General features: G+C 45.6%; 1 protein-coding gene across 2 annotated transcripts in view; it reads right to left on the reverse strand.

Moving 5' to 3' along the window:
- Ush (Zinc finger protein ush) overlaps nucleotides 1-20579 on the reverse strand; it is a 250745-nt gene that overhangs the window by 69851 nt on the left and 160315 nt on the right. The window contains exon 1 of one of the 2 annotated variants that reach the window (XM_076792434.1): nucleotides 4387-5539. The exons of the other annotated variant lie outside the window; for it this stretch is intronic. Coding sequence (XP_076648549.1) covers nucleotides 4387-4456 — 70 coding nt within the window. The 5' untranslated portion in view covers nucleotides 4457-5539. Of the gene's footprint in view, nucleotides 1-4386; nucleotides 5540-20579 lie in introns of those variants that run through there. 2 annotated transcript variants of the gene reach the window in all.

Genomic DNA, 20579 nt, shown 5'->3' on the forward strand with positions numbered 1-20579 from the left:
GCACGCGAACGAAAAGATGTAGCATTTTTATTTTATTTTTACCATTAGCGAAAGTTGTTTTCTTGTTGGCGAAAGACACTTTTCTGTGGAGTTCATTTCTTGCATTTAAGTATTGATTCAAGCACGAGCAAAATTCACTGTTGGTGACGCAAGAAATTCTCGACTCGGTTCATTATCGATGATATGATACTGGAAAAACAAACGCGCCAGCCACTTTGTTAGCCCTAAATTCTAAGTCCGTGGAAACTAAGGGCACAGAGGCCCGGATCGAATCAACCCGCGAAAACGAAAGTGGCAAACTTGCAGATTGCATCGGCCGCTATCAATCCTGAAACTCTGAGGATCCCGGCGGTGTTCATCAGCGTTGACGGGGCTCATTATCCATCGGCTGCTCCCTCCGTCACTGATATAATTAATTTCGTACCTCGAACGAGAGCATAGCAGGTACACTCTAAGAGAGAGAGAGAGAGAGAGAGTGGTGCGCACGTCGGCCGTACCACCGGCCAGGATTTCATAAATAAAGATACGAACAGCCGGATCGCAAATAAACTTACAAAGTATTGGAAGCCCGTGGCTGTCGGTGCTCACCTATAATCTCAATGGCAACGAGGTGCACGAAGAACGGTGGAGCGGGTAAAGAGGGGTCTTCTGCGAGTGTGCGGGGATCGATAGATCGATCCATCGATGGGTCCATCCATCGGTAACACGCCTCTCTCTCTCCCGATCGTCTCGTGGATGGCGAACCTCATGCGAGGAGATGAACGAAGAGCAGCGAATCGTCCTGGAACGACCCGGCGTGCGAACGAGATGGTGGACCAGTGAGCGTGTATGTGTGTGTGTGTGCGTGTGTACGAGTGAGAGAGAGAGAGAGAGAAAGGAGAAAGCCCCGAGGGACCCCTCGTTGCACAATTATCTCATTTGCCGATCGGACCCTCCCACGTGTTAATTTGCTTGTTGGTTAACCCGGCGTCCCTCTTATCGTTTATTTCGTTCTTGCCTTTCGTGGAACCATCCGCGCCACCTCCTCCTTCTTCGTCTCCTTCTCGTTCTTCCCTCCTTCTGACCTCATTCTTCTTTCCTCGGCCTTCTCTTCCCTTGTCCTCGAAATCGCGGCAACCATCGGCTTCGAGTACCACGGCTCGAACCGGGACCATCGGCCATGGAACTCGCCTGCCGGACCGCCATTGCTCGATTTTTAATCTCATTCGGGACTCCGATCTTTGGTCTCTGACGTTACCAAAATTCTACGGTTATCAGACAATTTTACAAATTTTCGACGAGGTTTTATTCTATTTTACAGCTGCGGGTACTTAGCGGCACGATTCTTGAACACGTGGACTGTGCAGCCATAATGGTCCCACACAACAGAAACGATGCTGTTTCTTCTAATGAGACGGATTCAGTTTTAAAGTTTTTTAGTATCGTCTACTTCACTCTTCTAGCTAATTAACGTCACAATTTCTTAAGACGTCTATCATTAAATCTGTACGAAGAAATACAGACGTGCTCAAAAACAAATTTTTAAAAATTGACTATCCTATAGAGACAATTAATTCATGCATAGACACTGCAACAATCAAAGAGAATAAGCAAGGATAAAAATGTTCCTTTTCTATGAACAAAAAATGTTCCTTTTCTCTCTCCGCATCAAGTGTTCACATTTTTCGATTCCTTCGTAATCTACAGACGATAAAACCATAGCACTTGCAACCCTTACGTTTTGTCGCACACTTTGATTTAAGCACCGAGGATTTATCTTCCCGCAATCGCTCGAGTGGATACGTAATAGAGACGCCAAGTCCCGATACGAATCTTCCATAGTATTTTTTTTGTTCACAATCATTGACTCCGTTATCGCGGTGCCATCGGAACAAAAAGTAAAAAGATCTCTCGAAGAACGATAAAGCTCGATAAGTCGCGCCTACATCGCCGATTAGATGTACGAGTAGGTTAGATGTCATCGATCTGGTCATTGATCGATATCGTGGCCTCATCGTGGGTTATCATCTTTTGGACTTTGTCTCGTCTTCTGTTTATTCATCCCGGCGATCTTTGATTTCGAACGATCTATTCCGTCTCGACGGAGATTCAAATGTTCTATTCCCTGAACGATGATGCAAGATGGAAGCATAATATCTCATGAAACATCAAATATTCATTCTTCCCAATATTTGAGACTTTGATGCATGACCTAGTCTTGAGAAATCCTAATCAGCAGAGGTTTGAGATTCTCGGGAAACAATTTTCCATGCGTCACGATTGAAAGCAAAACAACCTAACAATTATTCTTTCGACAAGTTAGATTTACCGAACGCTGTTAAAATAATTTTCTCCGTCGTTGTTAGTTGCGAGAGCGTGGTGCTGCGCTTTCGATCGGCGTGCGAGGCGATTGTTTTCGGTGGATCGGCGATGATTTACGAACAACGACGAGCTGATAACAATAGGAATAGCGCAAGCACGAATTCGAGGAACAAAAGAGGCGGGCAGAAAGCTGGAAGCACGGACGGAAAGAGGCAACGCACGACGACGCCGGCGACACAGGGAGGAAGTGACGTCACGGTAAAGTAACGAGGCTCGCTTAGCCGCGATAAGCCCGTAATCGCGCGATCTTAATGAACTCCTCCCATTAACGCTCCGAGGCCGCGACCGGCTAACGTTCGACGAAACCCGCTCTTTTTCTCTCTGTTTGCCTGCTTTCGATCACCCTCGTCGAATCGGGGAACGAGCGTAGCGAAATCTCGCTACCAGCGATCGATCACGCGCGAATGATCCGAACTGGATCCCCTCTTCGCCGATTCGCAGCCACACAATCCCTTTACTGTGCCCTTTGACCTCGATCTTCGCGTTTCTTTCATTATTCACGCAATGAATAAATTAAATCGAGAGAAGCTTTCAATATCCTTTATTAAGAGAGAGAGAAAGAGAGAGAGGGGATAAATAATTTAATATAACGTGATAAATAATTTATATTGTCCATGAATATTATATATTATTTCATGAATAGTTTGAAATAATTTAGAGAAGATTTTAATCATTTCTCTACCAAAGATTGGAGCTCTTTTAATCCGCGAAAATGTTTATGATCCTCGACTATCTTTTATAATTATAGGGAGGCCGAATAATTTGAAGTAACGTGGGAAATCATCGTTGCAATCTGTGAATAATATAGATGGTTTAATGATTCAGTAGGAGTAGTCAGAAACAAATTCGAGATTATTTGAACCGTAGGATAAATCGTTTGTTTAATCAGCATGTTTGCGATCTTAGTTTTATATTTTACATCTGACGGCGTTCGAAATTATGGATCGCGTTGATCTGCTCTCGTATAATTTCGCAGCATGCCTTCTCTCCTATGCCTTCCGTGTCTTGCTCGCGTAAAAGTCGCGGGTAATGTTTAATTAATTAATATCGCTGTAAATTGGACAGGTGTGAAGCAAGTCGAAGCAGATGCGTCTTCCTCCGTACTTTACCGTGCGATTTCAATGTTTGTTGGATGTTTTTCAATTCGAAAAAGTGTCGGGCTCGAAGGTAATGAGGCATGGCCGTGTGTAAGTGGGAAATTTCGACGTTTACACGAGATAGTGGCGGGACGATACGGCGATAATCAATCGACAACGCAATCGACAGGAACTTCTTGTTTTGAGCTCGCAATTTGTTTGTCGATTGACGTAAACTGAACGCTTAGGCGTTTTTAAATAACACGCGAGAGTGTTTGCTACAATATGAAACGTAACAGTGATACGTAACAGTAATACAAATATGTACTTAAAGGGACGTCGAAAAACCTTCTTTCATAATGCACTAATAGGAAATGCAATATTTAATATCTAAATCATAGACAGTGCACTGTACGCGGTACACCCTTAAAAATTAAAACGGTGCGTTTAGAAAATAACTTTTTTCACCCAGAAAAACAAGCACAATTTAGCGCTATTTCTACCACGGTTTTATTTGCTCAATAAATTTTTATTAATACTAAACCTACCGAGCCTCAAAAGTAACTGGCACATGTTCTCATGTAAAAATGACAAGATTGATTTTCTTTAGACTTAATACATGCTGTACTAAAGATATTTATACAATAATTTTTATTATTTCAGTAATTGTAGAATAAAAAATCTGGAACCGGTTATTTTGACCGGTGCTGGTAGGTTTGATGTTAAACATTTAAAAAGGTGTCGACAGCTTTGGTAGAAACGGCGTTAAAAAGAGTATCGTCGGTGTGTAAATTTTCCTGAAAAACTTATTTTGCACCCCACGAAACACGTAAGTCACCCCTTAAAAATTCCACACCCTCCCCAAAGGTATTCTCGTGCTAGAAGCAAGGAGAATTTCGAAATTGTCGAGCAATTTGAAAAGAAGTTGCTCCGAGGGAAATACACTTACTTGTCAGCGCGAGGGTGGTTTCCGCCCTGAGCTGGCTGGCTCTGCGCTGCCTCCACAGCAGTATGCTCATCGCTGGCGATCACTATTCGCGGTTCTCACTCACACGGCTGATCCGTTGGCTTCCGGGAATCGCGCGGCACGCATGAACTCGCAACACGCGACGAGCAACATCATCGTATTTTCGTCTTGACTGTCCGCGGTGCTCTGTCCCGCTTTCAATTTACCGCGCGCGCGTCCGCGGATCCGCACGCGATTTCGGGTGAGTCAGCCTCGACACGCTCTCGGTTCTCAAGGTGGCCCGATCCGGCGTCGATCAGATTGATCACGTTGTTGAGATCCAGCCGCTGATAGCCTTGTCACGTTATCGTCACGAGCTCTTCGCGGGCCGTACCATCGATCGCGATCGCTCGTCCCGATTGCGATCCTGGATCGTTGCACCGGCGTTGCATCGATCTCGAAACCGATCGATCCCGATTCCGCAGCTTTTCCGGAGAAATCCCGTCTCCGATTCGTCTGCGAACGATCGATAGCGATCTCGATCGATCAGCCGATCTTCCCCGATCGAGGGATTTTCGTATCGATTCGGCTTTGCTCCCTTTACTCCGGATCGGCCTCTATGTTTCCATGCTCATTAGGATCCGACAAATTACGCGATACTCCTGTGGACTTCCATCACGCGTTATCGTTATCCCGATCGCATCGATCAATATTCATTAAGTATCGCCGCGTGACGCGATCTATCGCGAGCCGATTCTAATTGGTGGAAGCACGACCGGCTGGAATGCAATTTATTCTTGCCGGCGTTAACGCGTTAAAACGATAGTGATAGTGGCCTATCTTCGGATCGATTGCGTCACCGCTTTTCGATTTTTACGTTGACGCCGGATCTTGATACCGATTTGTTTTCTTTGACTTCTTCTTGTTTTTATCCTCTTTTATTTTTCCGACGGATTACGTAAGACTGCCCACTTAGCTTCCTGATTCTTCGATAATCTAGCAAGAGGAGATCGAAAGATAAGTCCAATCCGTTCGCGAATCATCTTTCATTCATTTGTATTCCCTCGTTCTCTTCGAACTCCTTTCAAAAAAGGGCATAATTCATCAATTTCTATATTCCCTCCAGTTCGTTGGTCACCAGTGACAAAAAATTCAACCCTCTTTTACCTCTAACAATCTTAAAAAACTACAGTTCCACATACTTAAATAAATCGCATTCAACGTTCCTGGATCTGTAAATTCAAGTTTCAAGGTTCCTCGTGAATCCTCACAACGTCACAAGATTAGGGGGTGAGTTTCACGCACAGATTAGTTGTCCTCGGTCTCCTCAGATCAACAGATTGGGTCCAAACTGAAGGACAAAGGTCTTAATTTTTAGTGTTCTTAAGATCCACCTTGCGCCCTTCGTCACCTCTAGGGGATGAATTCATCACTCGCGAGCCAATTGTCTTCAATGTTCTTCGATCGTTGCTGCCCAGCCGGTTCTTGCAGCTTCGAGGGGTGTGTCCAGCAGCTCCGGCGAAAATTCAGAGTACTCCCGACGCTATCTGGAGCAGCGGAGCCCCCGGTCCCGGTGGTGGGGATCAGAGCAACGATCCTAATTTCGACCGGGAAGCAGCTCTACTAGGGGCGACGAAGCGGCTCCGATAGGCCGATTGTCGTCGTTGCAACGGCGAACGCGGGAATAAACGAGCCGTGCGGATAATCCGCGTATCGCGGCCGACCCGCGCTCGCTCCGACAGCTCCGGGGTCCGACTCTTATCGGCCGCTTGCCCGATAAGCCGGCACGATCGGCATCTTATCGATCGTGCACACGCGCGACGCCCGGAAAACCCGCGGCTAATTGCGAGACCGCTGTTAGCAGCTACGAGACCGCTAATTTCTCTTCCCACCCCCGCCCCGGCTAACCCCCGACCGAGGAAAATTGAGATCTCCCGAAAAATCCTCGGATCTTCCGATCCCGAACGATCTTTTAACCCTTATGGGGTTTGGGCTGCAACTACACCTTCGCTTCAGAGGGTTGGCCTTGGTGGTAAATCTTCAGTTGTTGATTAGATAGTTGAGAATTGGTGAATTTGCTGATCCCTGGACAAGTGAGATCTCTAGGAACCTCAAGATCCTGAATGATCCTGAATGATCCTTCAAAGTTTTGTGCAACAGTTGGCGAGGGTACGAGGAACTACCCCCGACTCAGTGTCTTTGGATTTGAGCTAGTGTCGATTAGAATGATCTTCTGCCTTTTGTGTATCTGCAGATGGGGGTTCAACCGAACTACCCTTGATTTAGGGGTGTCTTTCGGTCTAGTGGTTGCGAGCCTTGAGTAAGAGTTGATTAGGATGATTGCCTTTTACGCAATAGTCGATTAGTATTTAGTGCAACTATCTCCGTCTTAATGTCTTTGGATTTGGTAGGTGTAAATCTTGAGATGATCTTCTGCCTTTTGTGTATCTGCAGATGGGGGTTCAACCCAACTACCCTTGATTTAGGGGTGTCTTTCGATCTAGTGGTTGCGAGCCTTGAGTAAGAGTTGATTAGGATGATTGCCTTTTACGCAATAGTTGATTTAGCGCAACTACCCTCACTTTAGAAGGTGTGATTGGCAGACGTTAACCCTGATTGAGAATTGATTTTAAAATCGAGGGTGAGGGAAGAAGTGATACTTTTTCGAAGAGATTCCGAATTTTTGTATTCCCTGAAAGTATCTGACACTGATTTTCCAGTGAAAGTTTAAACTTCCTATGGCCGATATATTTATATAAAAATGTTCGCAACAGGACAAGGAACGCACGCTGATTTCAGCGCCGAGAATAGGCGAAACCTTGGGTCTCAGCGGGCCGCGCGAGCCATAAGAGAAGCCGTCCGTGCTCTATCGTCCGCCGCCAATGTAAATCGCGCTCCATTTCAGAAAATAACAGAGAGCGATCATGCTTTTCTTTCGTGCTATGAATATTGCAATGAATTCCCTGGAATAAGTTCGTGTGTACCCTAACCCGTAGGCCGTCTTACTTTACCATCGGCGTGATCTCCGTTCGCGCGGCGGGCCGAACTTTCTTTATTTTACAAAATAAAACGATCGCCGGCGCTGTCTTCCGTGATAGGACCGTGCAACTTTCCGACGAGACGAATCGCCCCTGTTTTATCGCCCACGGTGGTGCTACCTTTCTGCACCGTTCACCAACACTCACACACGCGCATACACACGTGCACTATACACTTTCGAGCGCCGTTACTGCGATCAAAAATTCAACCGAATAAAAATTCATTCGATAACTTAAACCGTAGACATTTCTGAACTAAATTATTTGATTGTGGGCTCGCTTACCCTGGATCCACCGGGATCACCGCTTGGCACAGTCCGATTGAAAGTCCCACGAGTTCTACTCCACGTTTATCGTGTTTCTATGCTGTGTTTAGATTTCGTGACTTTCTTCAAACACTTCTGTTTGATTTCATCAGAATTTGATGTAGATATCAGACCTTCGCAGATCCTCTATCGACCCTCTATCTACCCAGCAATCATAGTTCAAATTTACAATCCAAGATTCCAGATCGCTGCTAAATCCTGCAGACTATCTTACACACAGGTTTCGTTGTGACTCAATATCAAATTCACGATTCCCAGGTCCTCGGTAGTTCCCCAACCAGTTGGACCAAGGGACGCAAGACCAAAGGTCCCTGGATCACCACAGAGTCTCTAGTTCACCGCTGAATCAAAGTCGCTGGGTCACTGAAAGTCCCCAAATCACTTTTGAACGTCCAGACCGCGTCCGTCCAAGAATTAACACCCTAGCGTTCTTCGCGGCGGTGGGGCGATGATCCGAGTGGCGCTGGGATCCAGCTAGATCCCCGGCCGTCCCGTTGGATCCCAGTTGGCAGTTCGCGTAGGCCGGAGCACGGTCGTCGAGGCGGAAAGCGCCTTCCGACAGACTGTTTAAGAGCCGAGGGTAAGACGAAACCGCAGCGAGATGCTCGCTCCTGCGGGGAAGCGCTATCACTGGTTTCCAAGCGGCACGGAGACCCATAGCAATGGCTACCTGTTATCACTCTCCTCTCCTCTCTCTCTCTCTCTCTCTCTCTCTCTCTCCTCTCTGCCGGTCCCCGTCCCGGAGCCCCGCGTTTCTGATCCTCTCGTTCTCTCTTTCTCCGCTCTTCATGTTCTGCTACCTCACGATAATGCCGGGCAAACATTCCGCTTTTCCCTTTCGCGTCTAAGCGGCCAGCCCGACCCGGCCCGAGCGGATTCGAGCAGGACGCATGCCGTATTTCGGGACAGGGTGCGAACCGACCATTCGCTCCGACAACTATGTATCGTGGTTTAGCGCGTTTATACGCCGCTCCTTTGTCCCAGGACACTGCCGGTTTTTCGGATTTTGTTTCGCTGGCCCACAATCCACTTCCAAGTCGCGCTCCAGTCGTTATTTCCTCTTATAAAAATATTGTTTTCTGTTTCGCTGGCATTTGCGCTGGCGTATCGTTGCTGTGATTGTCCTTCTGTAATTCGATTTTGCTGCGGCGCGATTTGAAACGTCCTGCAGTCCTGAGTGAATTGTAAGGAATCGTAAAAATTTCGATTGCGATGCCCTGCAATGAGATCGAAGGTGGTCAAACGTGAAACCAAATTGGACTACTGTAAAAATGGGGAAGCTTGTTGTTGTTAATTGAGACTACACTGGCAATGGAACTTCTGAATTGTATTTTTAGTGCGTATTTTTAATTTCCTATCGGTTTTCAACACCGGTTGACCATGTTACACCGTAATTTATTTACAGAAAACACCAACGGTCGCATTAGAAATGTATCAGCGCTATTATATTCACAGATACGAGCCTGTGGACGCACTCGCGATAATTAATTCACTACCGACTGCTCGTTACCACGTGCAACGGTGAAAGCAAAGACGACGTAACAGTGATTTGAAAAAGATTTCGAATCAATTTTAAACAAAATTTACTTGCAACAGTATTTGCGATAGCGTGGAAATGAAAATTCTTCTTCATTTGTTTTCTCCCCAAATCTTCCCAAAAAATTTTAAAACCTATATACAGAAACAATACAACATAATTAGCACTATGTCAAAATGACCTTAATTTACAATTACCGAGATTGTAAAGTTGCATCCACGAGAAATTAGTCAACAAATTTATTTCTTTGGGGATACACTATAGAAAAGAATAGCTAAAAATTTCGATAGATAAATTCTCGTTATATTCATCGAATAATGCAGAATAGTAATTTTTAGCGGTCCGTAAGTGTTAATAACGGCAGGTGACAATTTTGTAAAAAAGGAAAAAAAATGTTCCTTCACTCTTTTCCCTCTGAATTTTTCCGACGGAAGTCTCGAGTTATGTAAAACTACACACTGTGGTTACAAATATTCCTTTAAAGTGGTCTACGTATCGACGGTAAAATACAATTAGTATTTGGTAGCAGCAGAGGATAAGTTTTGAGAGAGAAACAGGTCTGACGGTGCGAGTCACAAGCGGATTGGCAAGCTGCAGCACGTCGCGTCGGGAATATTGTAAAATCTAATCGGCGAGAGCGGCGAAACGGGCCGTCGGCGATAGCCGAATCGCGAGACAAAGAGTACGGTTATTAGATACACGGCCGTTCCCTACGTGTCTTACGATCGTCCTTATCGTTATCGCCATTAGTCACGGAGCCCGTTGTGCCGCGTTACGAGTATCGCCCCGGCCACCCCGTTATCGTTATCCGTTATCGCGGCGCGCTATCGGCGAAGTTCAAGCTTCGTGACGGCAGTGACAGGAGGTGGCTTTGGTGCCCCGAAGTCTGCCAATGACGCCGATATACGTGTTCATAGTGCCTCGCCTCTTCTTACATATACAATATTTATTCCCTCTGTCTTCTTCTTCTTCTTTTGCTTCATCTTCTTCTTCTACTTGTTCCTCTCTTCCTTCGTTCTTCTTCTTCTTCTTCTTCTTCGTCGTCGTGTTCTTTTTCCTTCTTTCGCGGTCGACGTGTAATTCGTGCAATCGAGAAGCCGGATACGCTGATAGCAGAGCAACGCGAGCACAATGGGAACGTTGTTTACCGGCGCGACTCGCCGATGGACTGTTTCAATTGCCGGCTGTCCGACCGACGCGACGCGCTCTTTTCGACGCTGATCGCACGATTGTTCGACAATTTTATCGACGGAGACGAGACCCGGGCCCGCACTTTTTTCCCTCCGGCGGCTCCTTATCGCCGGGAAACGGAAATCGGCCCTTCGATGCCGGTTTGTTTCCTGGCGATTTCATCGTCTGCTGCGCGAATTTTAACGAACAAGACGGACCCGCTGTCTTCAACCCTAATTTCTATTTCAGATAACGTCGTTTCACCGAGACCTGGGCTGATTTTTCTTCTACCGTGCTTTTACAATTTGTTCGAGTTGCTGCGTGGATTTTGGATACCTGCAATTCTTTCTTAATTCGTCTTTAGTGGAATACTGCTTCTGAGACGCGATCAAAAATTTGTTCTACTATATTATTTTATAATTGGTTCGTATTGATGTATTTTAGCAATGCTGATGGTTCTACTTCCTTTCAATTTTTTAAAATTCATTTTTAGTAAAATACTGATTCTGAGACGTGATGAAATATTTGTTCCAACGTATTCTTCAATAATTGGTTCGTATTGATGCTTGTATTTTAGCAATGGTGAGGGTCCTACTTTCTTTCAATTTTTCTTAATTCATCTTTAGTAAAATACTACTTCTGAGACGCGATGAAATATTTGTTTCAACATATTCTTCAATAATTGGTTCGTATTGATGCTTGTATTTTAGCAATGGTGAGGGTCCTACTTTCTTTCAATTTTTCTTAATTCATCTTTAGTAAAATACTACTTCTGAGACGTGATGAAAAATTTGTTCCAACATATTCTTCAATAATTGGTTCGTATTGATGCTTGTAATTTAGCAATGGTGATGGTTCTACTTCCTTTCAATTTTTCTTAATTCATCTTCAGTAAAATACTACTTTTGAGACGCGATAAAATATTTGTTCCAACATATTCTTCAATAATTGGATCGTATTGATGCTTGGTATTTTAGCAATGGTGATGGTTTTACTTCCTTTCAATTTTTCTTAATTCATCTTCAGTAAAATACTACTTCTGAGACGCGATAAAATATTTGTTCCAACATATTCTTCAATAATTGGTTCGTATTGATGACTGTGTTTTAGCAATGTAGAATTTGTTTTATCTTTAGTAATATTATACAAAACTTGTTCTACTGTACTCTTCAACAATAGGTCCGACTTAATGCTGGTTGCAATGGTTTTTCTTTCGTGCACCCTCTGCAAATTATTGTAATAAATGCATGAACCAAATTGCTTCTACTGCACGTTATTATCGACGAAAGAATTTTATCGATGAAGACTGCTACGATTTTTCGATGATTTTTAATTTACGTAGAACATTATTTTGCAGAAAAATACGCAGTCTATTGACGAGGAACAGGAGGATTACAAATGTTAAAACGAATTCAGATTTTTCACTTTGGACGTGTATCCCGGAGGGTTTCTCTGCAGTGAGGAACGTGTAAAGATTGTTTTCAGCTGTGTTTCATCCAAAACGGCCCGCCAAAGCGATCAGCGAACGAGGTAGGATCGGTTTCTACTTTTGATGAATCGACTGGATGATTCACCCGCAACGAAACAGTGCGGCGGCAGTGAGAAGCCTAAACCTTTCTAAACAAATGAACGGTGTTCACTTTCATCGCTCCGTTTCGCTGTACATAGCGAATTAAATTCAACGATTTAAAAAGTGCATCACCTTTCATCTGCCGCATTCACTGTGGACGATTCATCCGCGATATATGTGCAACCGGGGTGAAAAAATGCAAACTCGCCTTTACACTAAACCTAATAGATTGATAGCCTAATGACTAGGCCCTAATGGGTGAATGCCTGTGTAAACGGTCAGGAGGCGATCGAGGTGAAATAAATATAATATGAACACGGTGCAGGGATTGATTTATTCAACGGGAGACGAATCGGGACCGGGCCGCGTCGGGAATTATAATTTCAATTGCGCGCGATGATTGACAGAGACGTTTAATTGCATTCCCATTTGTTCGTCCCGCGGGCCGGCCAATAGGCGTACCTATCTCTCGGCACTTTCTCCCGCCGACGGGATTTTCTGTATCGGCCGTCGGGCATTTATCATTTCGATTTTCGCACGGATCGACGGGCATAGGAGTTACGCAATGCCGCCGCGCCGCGCGAGCACGGCCCGACGATTATTATTCCGGGACGATTGCGAAAGCGGACAATTATCGTTCGCGCGATCGCTAATTACCTGCCAATAAATTATCGGCGACAGCCACCTCGCGCAGGTTCGTCGCGGAGAACCAGTCGAACTTGCGCCTGTTGAACTCCTTTTTAATTAGACCGGCCGCGAATGATTTATGATCGCGCGAACTGCCGCGGTCACTTCGGACTACCGGTTAATTAGTTTCTTACTGATTCCGATAGTACACGCCGCGCCAAACTTGTACAATGTAATTGTCGTCGACTCCGAGCCTCGGATTTCCCATCCGATCGACCGATCGACGTTGACCGGTCGATGTTTCGGGAGTAAATCATTTTTCGTGGGACCCACTTCGCTAATGAGATCATTGACAGACCGCGGATCTTCTTCTCTTAATAATTTTAATAAGCTGCGAATGATGTGCCGGTAATATTCGATTCATCTGATGTTTCTCCTATTTTGTGTTTCACCGATCACGATTTTTGTAAAATCTAGAATTGTTGAAGGATAGAAACAAATATCGGTACTGACCTTTTCCGCAACGAACAAACCGGTACAAGGCATCAATGGATGAACCAAGATAATTAATGAAGAACGTATCTTTTGCTATCATAAGTACCGTGATCTGGGAGCCAGAGTCTACGAGAGTTTAGTCTGAGATGAAGTTTGGTGCCCAGGGTTTACGAGAGTTTAGTCTAATCTAGAATCTCGGATCTAGAGATAGTAGAGAGTGGGTCTGAAGTCTAGAGAACGAGTGCAGAGTCTGAAGTCTGGAGTCTAAAGTTTGAAAGAGTTTAGGAGAGTTTAGCCCAGCTGGACTAATTTGGGGTCTAGGTTTTAGGAGAGTTTGGTCAAGTTTTAGTACTAAAAGCCTCGAGTCTAGAAGAGTTTGAGAGAGTTCTAGACTATGGTCTGGGACATAGAGATCAAAAGATTTTAGTTTGTTAGTGTAGAGTGTGGAGCCTAAAACTTGGGGGATTTTAGTCCAGTACACAGTCTAGGGTCTAGAGCTGAGGAAAATCTAATTTAAATTCTGCAACCTAGAGCTTTAAGACTTTAGGAGAGTCTAGTCTAACCTAGAGTCTGAAGCCTAGAGTTCAGAAGATTATAAATGACTATAAAGTCTGGAGCATAGAGTTCAGAAGAGTATAGACGACTCTAAACTCTGAAGCCTAGAGTTCAGAAGAGTATAGACGACTCTAAAGTCTGAAACTTAGAGTTCAGAAGAGTTTGGAAGAGCATAGTATAGCCTAAAGTCTGAAGCCTAGAGTTCAGAAGAGTATAGACGACTTTAAAGTCTGAAGTCTAGAGTTCAGAAGATTATAAATGACTATAAAGTCTGGAGCATAGAGTTCAGAAGAGTATAGACGACTCTAAAGTCTGAAGCCTAGAGTTCAGAAGAGTATAGAAGACTCTAAAGTCTGAAGTCTAGAGTTCAGAAGAGTTTGAATAGCATAGTCTAGCCTAGAGTCTGAAGCCCAGAGTTCAGAAGAGTATAGACGACTTTAAAGTCTGAAGTCTAGAGTTCAGAAGAGTTTGGAAGAGCATAGTCCAACCTAGAGTCTGAAGCCTAGAGTTCAGAAGATTATAGATGACTCTAAACTCTGAAGCCTAGAGTTCAGAAGAGTATAGACAACTCTAAAGTCTGAAGCCTGGAGTTCAGAAGAGTTTGGAAGAGCATAGTCTAGCCTAGAGTCTGAAGCCTAGAGTTCAGAAGAGCATAGCATCCTAAACCCTGGTCCAAGAGCCGAAATGTACCGGAGGCCTCTTCCTAAAAAAAAGCACGCTGTCAATTACCCGCGCCGAGACCAGAAGCAGCTGTCACCAGCCCGTTTCAGCCCGGAGGGGCAGCAATGATTTGCAAGCGGTGGCAGTCTGACAACCCTCAGCCACCCACTTAGTCGCCAGCAATTAATACATCATAAAGATCAAGCTGTTCTCGATAACGCGGTAGCCCGTCGACGAGTCACGGTGGACGGGTCCGCGGCGCGGCGTGGCGCAGTTCAGCATTGCTAAACACGGTTGTTCAACGTCGACCAGTTCAGGCCTCGAAGCGTGAAGAAGAAGAAGAAGAAGAAGAAGAAGAAGCGTCGAGGGGACAAGAGATTCCGCGTAATCGCGGCAAGAGAGACGTCTGAACAGGCCCAGGATGGATCATCGACGCGGTGTCGGTGACCGTTTCTTCTTCGAGTACCTCGAACACCCGAGCCCGAACGAGAGCGGAGCTGAAGAAGCGAGCAACGCTGAAAGCAAACCGAAGGAGAGGAAGAAAGAGAGAGAGAGAGAGGGATCGGGGATAGCTCCCTGGCGCCGTGTTATCTTATTCGTTAAGATCCTCCGGGCTAACTGGTGGGGAGAAACAGATCCAACAGTGGTCTCACTGTCTCGCAAGATTCTCTCTTGTTCCTCTGCTCCCCACTTCGGCAAGGGTCCCGGGGGAGCAAATCCAGGAACGGCTCTTCGAGTCTAGACGACGCGAGAGATAGCTCTCCCTGGCTCTCTCTCTCTCTCTCTCTCTCTCTCTTCAAGTACAACCTGCTCTCACTCTCTCTCTTCATCTCTTCCTCTCCGTCTCCCTTGGTTCTACACTTCTCGTATCCTCCTTTTATCTCGCTGCTGCTCTCATCTGTCCGAGGAGATGGACGGGGATATCGTGGCTGGCCGCTCGTGTCCGAGTCACGGCGACTGATTCGTGAAAATGTGGATGATTCCAGGCCCAACACGGACCTGGACTCCATCTTTCCGGGATGACTGTGTTGCGGAGGACGCTGTGGGTTCGGCATTGTATTGGCTACGATCAGGGAAGATCCTCCGGACCTTGCGAACGTTGTATTACTTTCAATAAAATATTAGCGATTTTTAACAGGTACAATTCTCGTTACGAGTCAGTGTCAACCTTACGATTTGGAGTCAGTGGAACTAGCCACACCAACGCGGTGAGGGGAAAAAGATATTTTCCCAGTCTTCTTGTCACTATCGGTTAGTAGTCACAGGCTTATGACTTATAGACGGATGTGACTCTTAGGTTTCCAGCGTGCTCTGTGTATTTCGAATGCGACGCTCGGCGAGAACCTCGGATTTCGTCTAAGAGTCAGTCGCCAGACGCGCGACTGACTCGTAACGAGAATTCACTGTTCTGCTAGTTGGAGGATAGCACTCGACAAAATTCAATCGAAGTCGTTTATTGATAGAAGGACGACAATCTTCCTTCTACGATTTAATAATAAAACATTTTTGACTTCGGTGGAGCTGTACTGGATCTTCGGCAATCTCTTCATCTTCAAGTGTACGAAGTGGCTCAGAACGGAGGTGTCCAAGTCAGAAGTTTGAACGTGGCGTTTCCATAAAACTGTGACGTCAGGAGAGCCGGACCTTAAATCGTCTACGATAAGAGCGCGGGGTTAGTAGGAGTCGGCATCGGCGCGGCATAATTCTTCTTCATCGGGGTCATAACGCGGTCGGACACCGTAGCGGCAGCGGTAACACCGGTATCAAAATGTCCCCAGACGTTGCGTGGCGTCCAGGTGCGCGAGCCGCTTCTTTCCGCATTAAAAACGCCGCACAGCCTCCGCTGGCTGCGATAGTCGTCCCGGCGCGCACATCCCCCGCTCGCGCAGATGTCGCAAAACCCGGCTAGCAGCCGGCACCGAAGTTCTCCGATAGCCTGATGGTCATTTCTCATTTGTGTAATCTCCGCGCTCGCTACCCTCCTCGTCGTGCTCCAGATAGAACGGAGAAAAGGAGGGGAGGGTCCGAGAGAAAGAGAGACAAAGGGAGAACACACACACACACACAGAAGGAAAGAGAGAGAGAGGAAGGGGCAGCTCTTCCGCGAGCTGCTCACCACTCGGGGGATGGCGTAAAGCGACCATTTGTTCCGCGGGGCGGTTTTGACGAGGCGAACTCTGCCCTAATCGGCGTCGCGACGCGTCTCCCGCCGCGCGCGGTAGCTAATCATAATTGCGAGCCACGATAAAAAGTGTCCGGCTCTTTTTCACCGAACCCGGCTCCGGGCTACCGCCCGACGATGACGAAGTGCACGCTGCAACCCCGGCTCTCTACCTTGTCCTACGCGACTGATGCGCTCCTCGACTAATCGACCTCGAAACGCTGTTACGCTCGCCGAAGGGAGTCGAGCGGAAAGAGATCGGTCTTCCAGATTTTTAATACGTGCTTGGACGTTCAAGCTCTGTAACTCGGAAATGACGATTTGTATTGAGAATACTTTGCGAAGACCAGCAGCGTGACTACAGTGATTTCTCTATATATGTCGCCAAGGCCTGGATGATAAACGTCGCGTAATTATCCCCACCAGGTGATACCCCGTGAGGGGCCGCGAAGCTCGATAGATGACGCTGGCAGGACCCGTGTTGTTGACATACATCGAGAATTATATGTAGCGACTATATACGTGTGGGGATTAGTTGTCCATTCTTGTAAATTAACAATGATACATCTCGATTCAAAAAATAATTTATCCAGTTAATATTCCAGTTCAATGGGAGTGACTTCTCGGACAGCAATGTCGACGAATATCTAGAAACGGGAATTGTAGCATTGTGGAAAGAATATACAAAGATAGATGTACAAAAAGATAGATCGGGTAGGAGGATCGATTTTTTGCCGGCCCCATTGAAGGCAGGAGCCGAGGCGAGGTTTTTTGCGGTGCAGCGTTAAATATCGAGCCCGAGGAGAGGCATTGTCGTCCAGGCTGTCTTCTCCGTACGTCACGCGGAAAGACTTTGACAAATCGTCGATCAACCCCTAAGAATCGCTTCCTATCTCGAGGACGCTTCGGTCCTGCTGAACTGGCCAGTGATCGCGATCTGGCAATCCATCCTCCCTTGACTTCTGCTTCTTGCTGGCTACCGAAGAATGTGGCCTCCTCCAGGGAAAATTCGAAACGAACAATTGTATTCCACCGTTTTAGGTTCCACGATGTGGAATTAGGTCGGTGTAAAACATTGCAGAAAATATCTTGTATCTTATGTTCCAGAAACTATTAACATATTTTTACATTGTCTGTTTCCTGCTGATACTGTACATATTCGTCTTAAAAGAATACTCCAATTTTAAAGGCCTGTTTTCAACGTCCCCTTCGTAACTTCCGGTTTCTAGTACGGTTTGAAAGAGTCGTGAACCTTCCAGAGTAATTGATTGTGCTTTATAATAAAGGCATGCGAAGAATAAGCACTGTATTATAATAAGCACAAAATGTAGAAACCAGAAAGGTCAATTTTCGGTAACCATTCCTCAACTTCCGGTTCTTCACACCCACCTAAAAATATTTCAAGCTCTCCAATAACATTCTAAAGAGTCTACTCGCATATCTAAATAGAAAACGGTTCGATTGGATTTGCTAAGTGGCAGGGGCAAGTTTTCACCGATTGTCCGCGATTTCCGGTTGCAGGGCTCCTGCGGTCGGCCATTTTCGCCAAGCCACTCTGTGGTTTAATGGCTTAATGGCGAGTCGATGTTCGAGCGACGGGAGCAACATTTCACGTCGCAACACGCAACAATTACACGGTCTTCGGAGCTCCTTCTGCAATCGGTTCCGCGGTAAGCGCGACCGGTATCGCGAAACAACCGCTGATAACGGGCCCTGCTTATCTTATCAGGACGGGGACCCTCATTCCGTTGTCGCGTCGCGTAGCGTCGCCTCGCGTTAGTTTCTTCTTCGACCGTCCTCTTTCGTCAAGTCCTTCCACACCGCGTGTCGGACAGTGGATCCATTTATTCGCAAATGCCAAGGCCGAGGGAAAGATCGACGATCGGCCGGCCGGAGGTCGCCGGGATCTAACGACCGCCTGGATCTCGTACCAATGCGTATTTCGGACCGAATTACTGCGATACGAAACCATCAAAATTCCCGCTGAACGTTTTACTCAAGAAATACATTTTAAACGGCAAGAATTATTAAAGATGGCCAGATTATCTGCATTGTTACGGTTAGATCCTCAATTATATTTTATACCGATTTTCTGAAAAACACTTTATCCTGTGCAATTGTAAAGTTAAAGAATTCAATCTTTTTTTGTGTCTTTGATAAAAAATAATAAATGGTAAAAGAATTGATGAATTGTTGAGATCCATTATCCTTTCTGCATAAATTATACTAAATTATTTATTTCAAGGTCGCTGAAATCGGCGAGGAATTAAATAAATTCCCTATTGTAAGTAATTACCTTCATTTATTCCTCCTCTCTTCAAATACCATTTTATATTTTATATTCACTTTGTGCATCCCTAAAGCACTGTCTTTATACCGAATAATTATAAGAAAAATATATATGAAATCGATTTGTGATTAATAAAGATTTCAGAATACATCGTATGTAATTACTTTTTTTTTTAGAGAAGAACTTTGAATATATTAGTAGGAGTTCGATAAAGGAAACGGTTAATTGGTCCGTAAAAATGTATTTGGTCCAGTTCTACGTAAAGCACGGATGTTCATCAAAATACGACGGGGTGCATTATTTCGCGGAGCTGATACTGTCACGGGGGAAGATTTTTCTGGATTTTCCACGCAGAAGAGCTACGCGTCGCTCGCAAAACAACCGGAAATCCCGTCAAGAGTGATCTAACACCCCCGATGGATCGTGTCAGGAGGTCGACGAGGCGCGGTTCATCCCTCACGCCCGTTAATACCGCAGTTTTCGACCCCTGGACACATGTCCACCCTTTTGTGACGACAGGTGGGCATCGATCCTCTCCAAAATCAATTCGCGTGCACGAGTCGCTTCCATGTCGTTTATGAACATCTTACCGGATGATTTACCCGAAAAAGTAACACATAAATAGTCCCAACACCATAACTAGCTCTTTAAAATCGACCCTGACGAATTGTAATCAACCCAACAAAATGTAATGCGGATTTTCTAGAATCTTTTAGTTGGGTTGATGGTGAAAGCGTTAAAATTGTATAACGCATAACATGATATTCGGAATAACTTTCGCCTCGCAACATCGTTTTTTGAGATGTTACGGTAACGTAACCGTGAAGACTGTTGCTGAAACGCCGCTGACGAACGCGTTCATTCAATTTTCGCGTACACGATCCATCAATTAAAAAATCAAGAGTTAAATTGATCAGATACCTAGACGATCGTATAATTAGATCTGCTGCTGTCGTGAAAACGCTCGCAACGTGAACGTCTAGGGCTTTAATCGCTTGACTCGGATGGCCCCGCGTCACATAATTAATAAAGATAATTGCACGGAGTTTTTCCTTCGGAGAGGAAACAGTAACGGTTACGTGGAAGCAATTACATCGACCGAACCGCGAAATTTCCCACCCTGTCACGGCGACCACGTGGCCGCCGAAGAGTAACCCTAACCCAACAGTCAGGTGAGAATCGTGGCCGCTTACGCAACGAGCCGTTAAGTGCCATACGCGAACAGTCCATTAAGTCTGCACGTGCTGCTTCCGGTTTCTCGATCGCGAGCCGTTCCTGTTTCCTTTAAGCGGCCCCGGAAAGGATATAATGCTACCTCCCCGAACACGTGGCAGGACGTCTTCACTCTGAACGAGCACACGGCCACTCTCCGGATACCTTTTCCTTCGCGGAGATAACGCTCCCAGGCAGAGATATATGAATACGCCTATCGATACGTTCGTTCGGGACGAGACAAGATAAATCAACTCTCGGGCGATCGGTTTTTGCGGCCCCGGCGATCCTGGAAATCCTTTTGCAGCTTCGCGCGAGATTAATACCGCCGCCTGTACATTTAACGGGTTATTTTCTGCGATTAATTCCCCCGGCTTCGAGATGTCTTTTTGCACGCCGACCGATCTCTACAGACTTCATTCTAACATTTTTACAACGCTGTGGGCGTGGGCAACTATTCCGATTTTAACGATATTATTTCTTCGAGCGTTACGTGTTCGAAACGATTGGAATATTTACTTTAATATCTCGCGTGACAGTATGCTATTTTCTCCT

The sequence above is a fragment of the Halictus rubicundus genome, chromosome 8, assembly GCF_050948215.1.
Source record: "Halictus rubicundus isolate RS-2024b chromosome 8, iyHalRubi1_principal, whole genome shotgun sequence".
In the NCBI taxonomy this organism is placed as follows: Eukaryota; Metazoa; Arthropoda; class Insecta; order Hymenoptera; family Halictidae; genus Halictus; species Halictus rubicundus.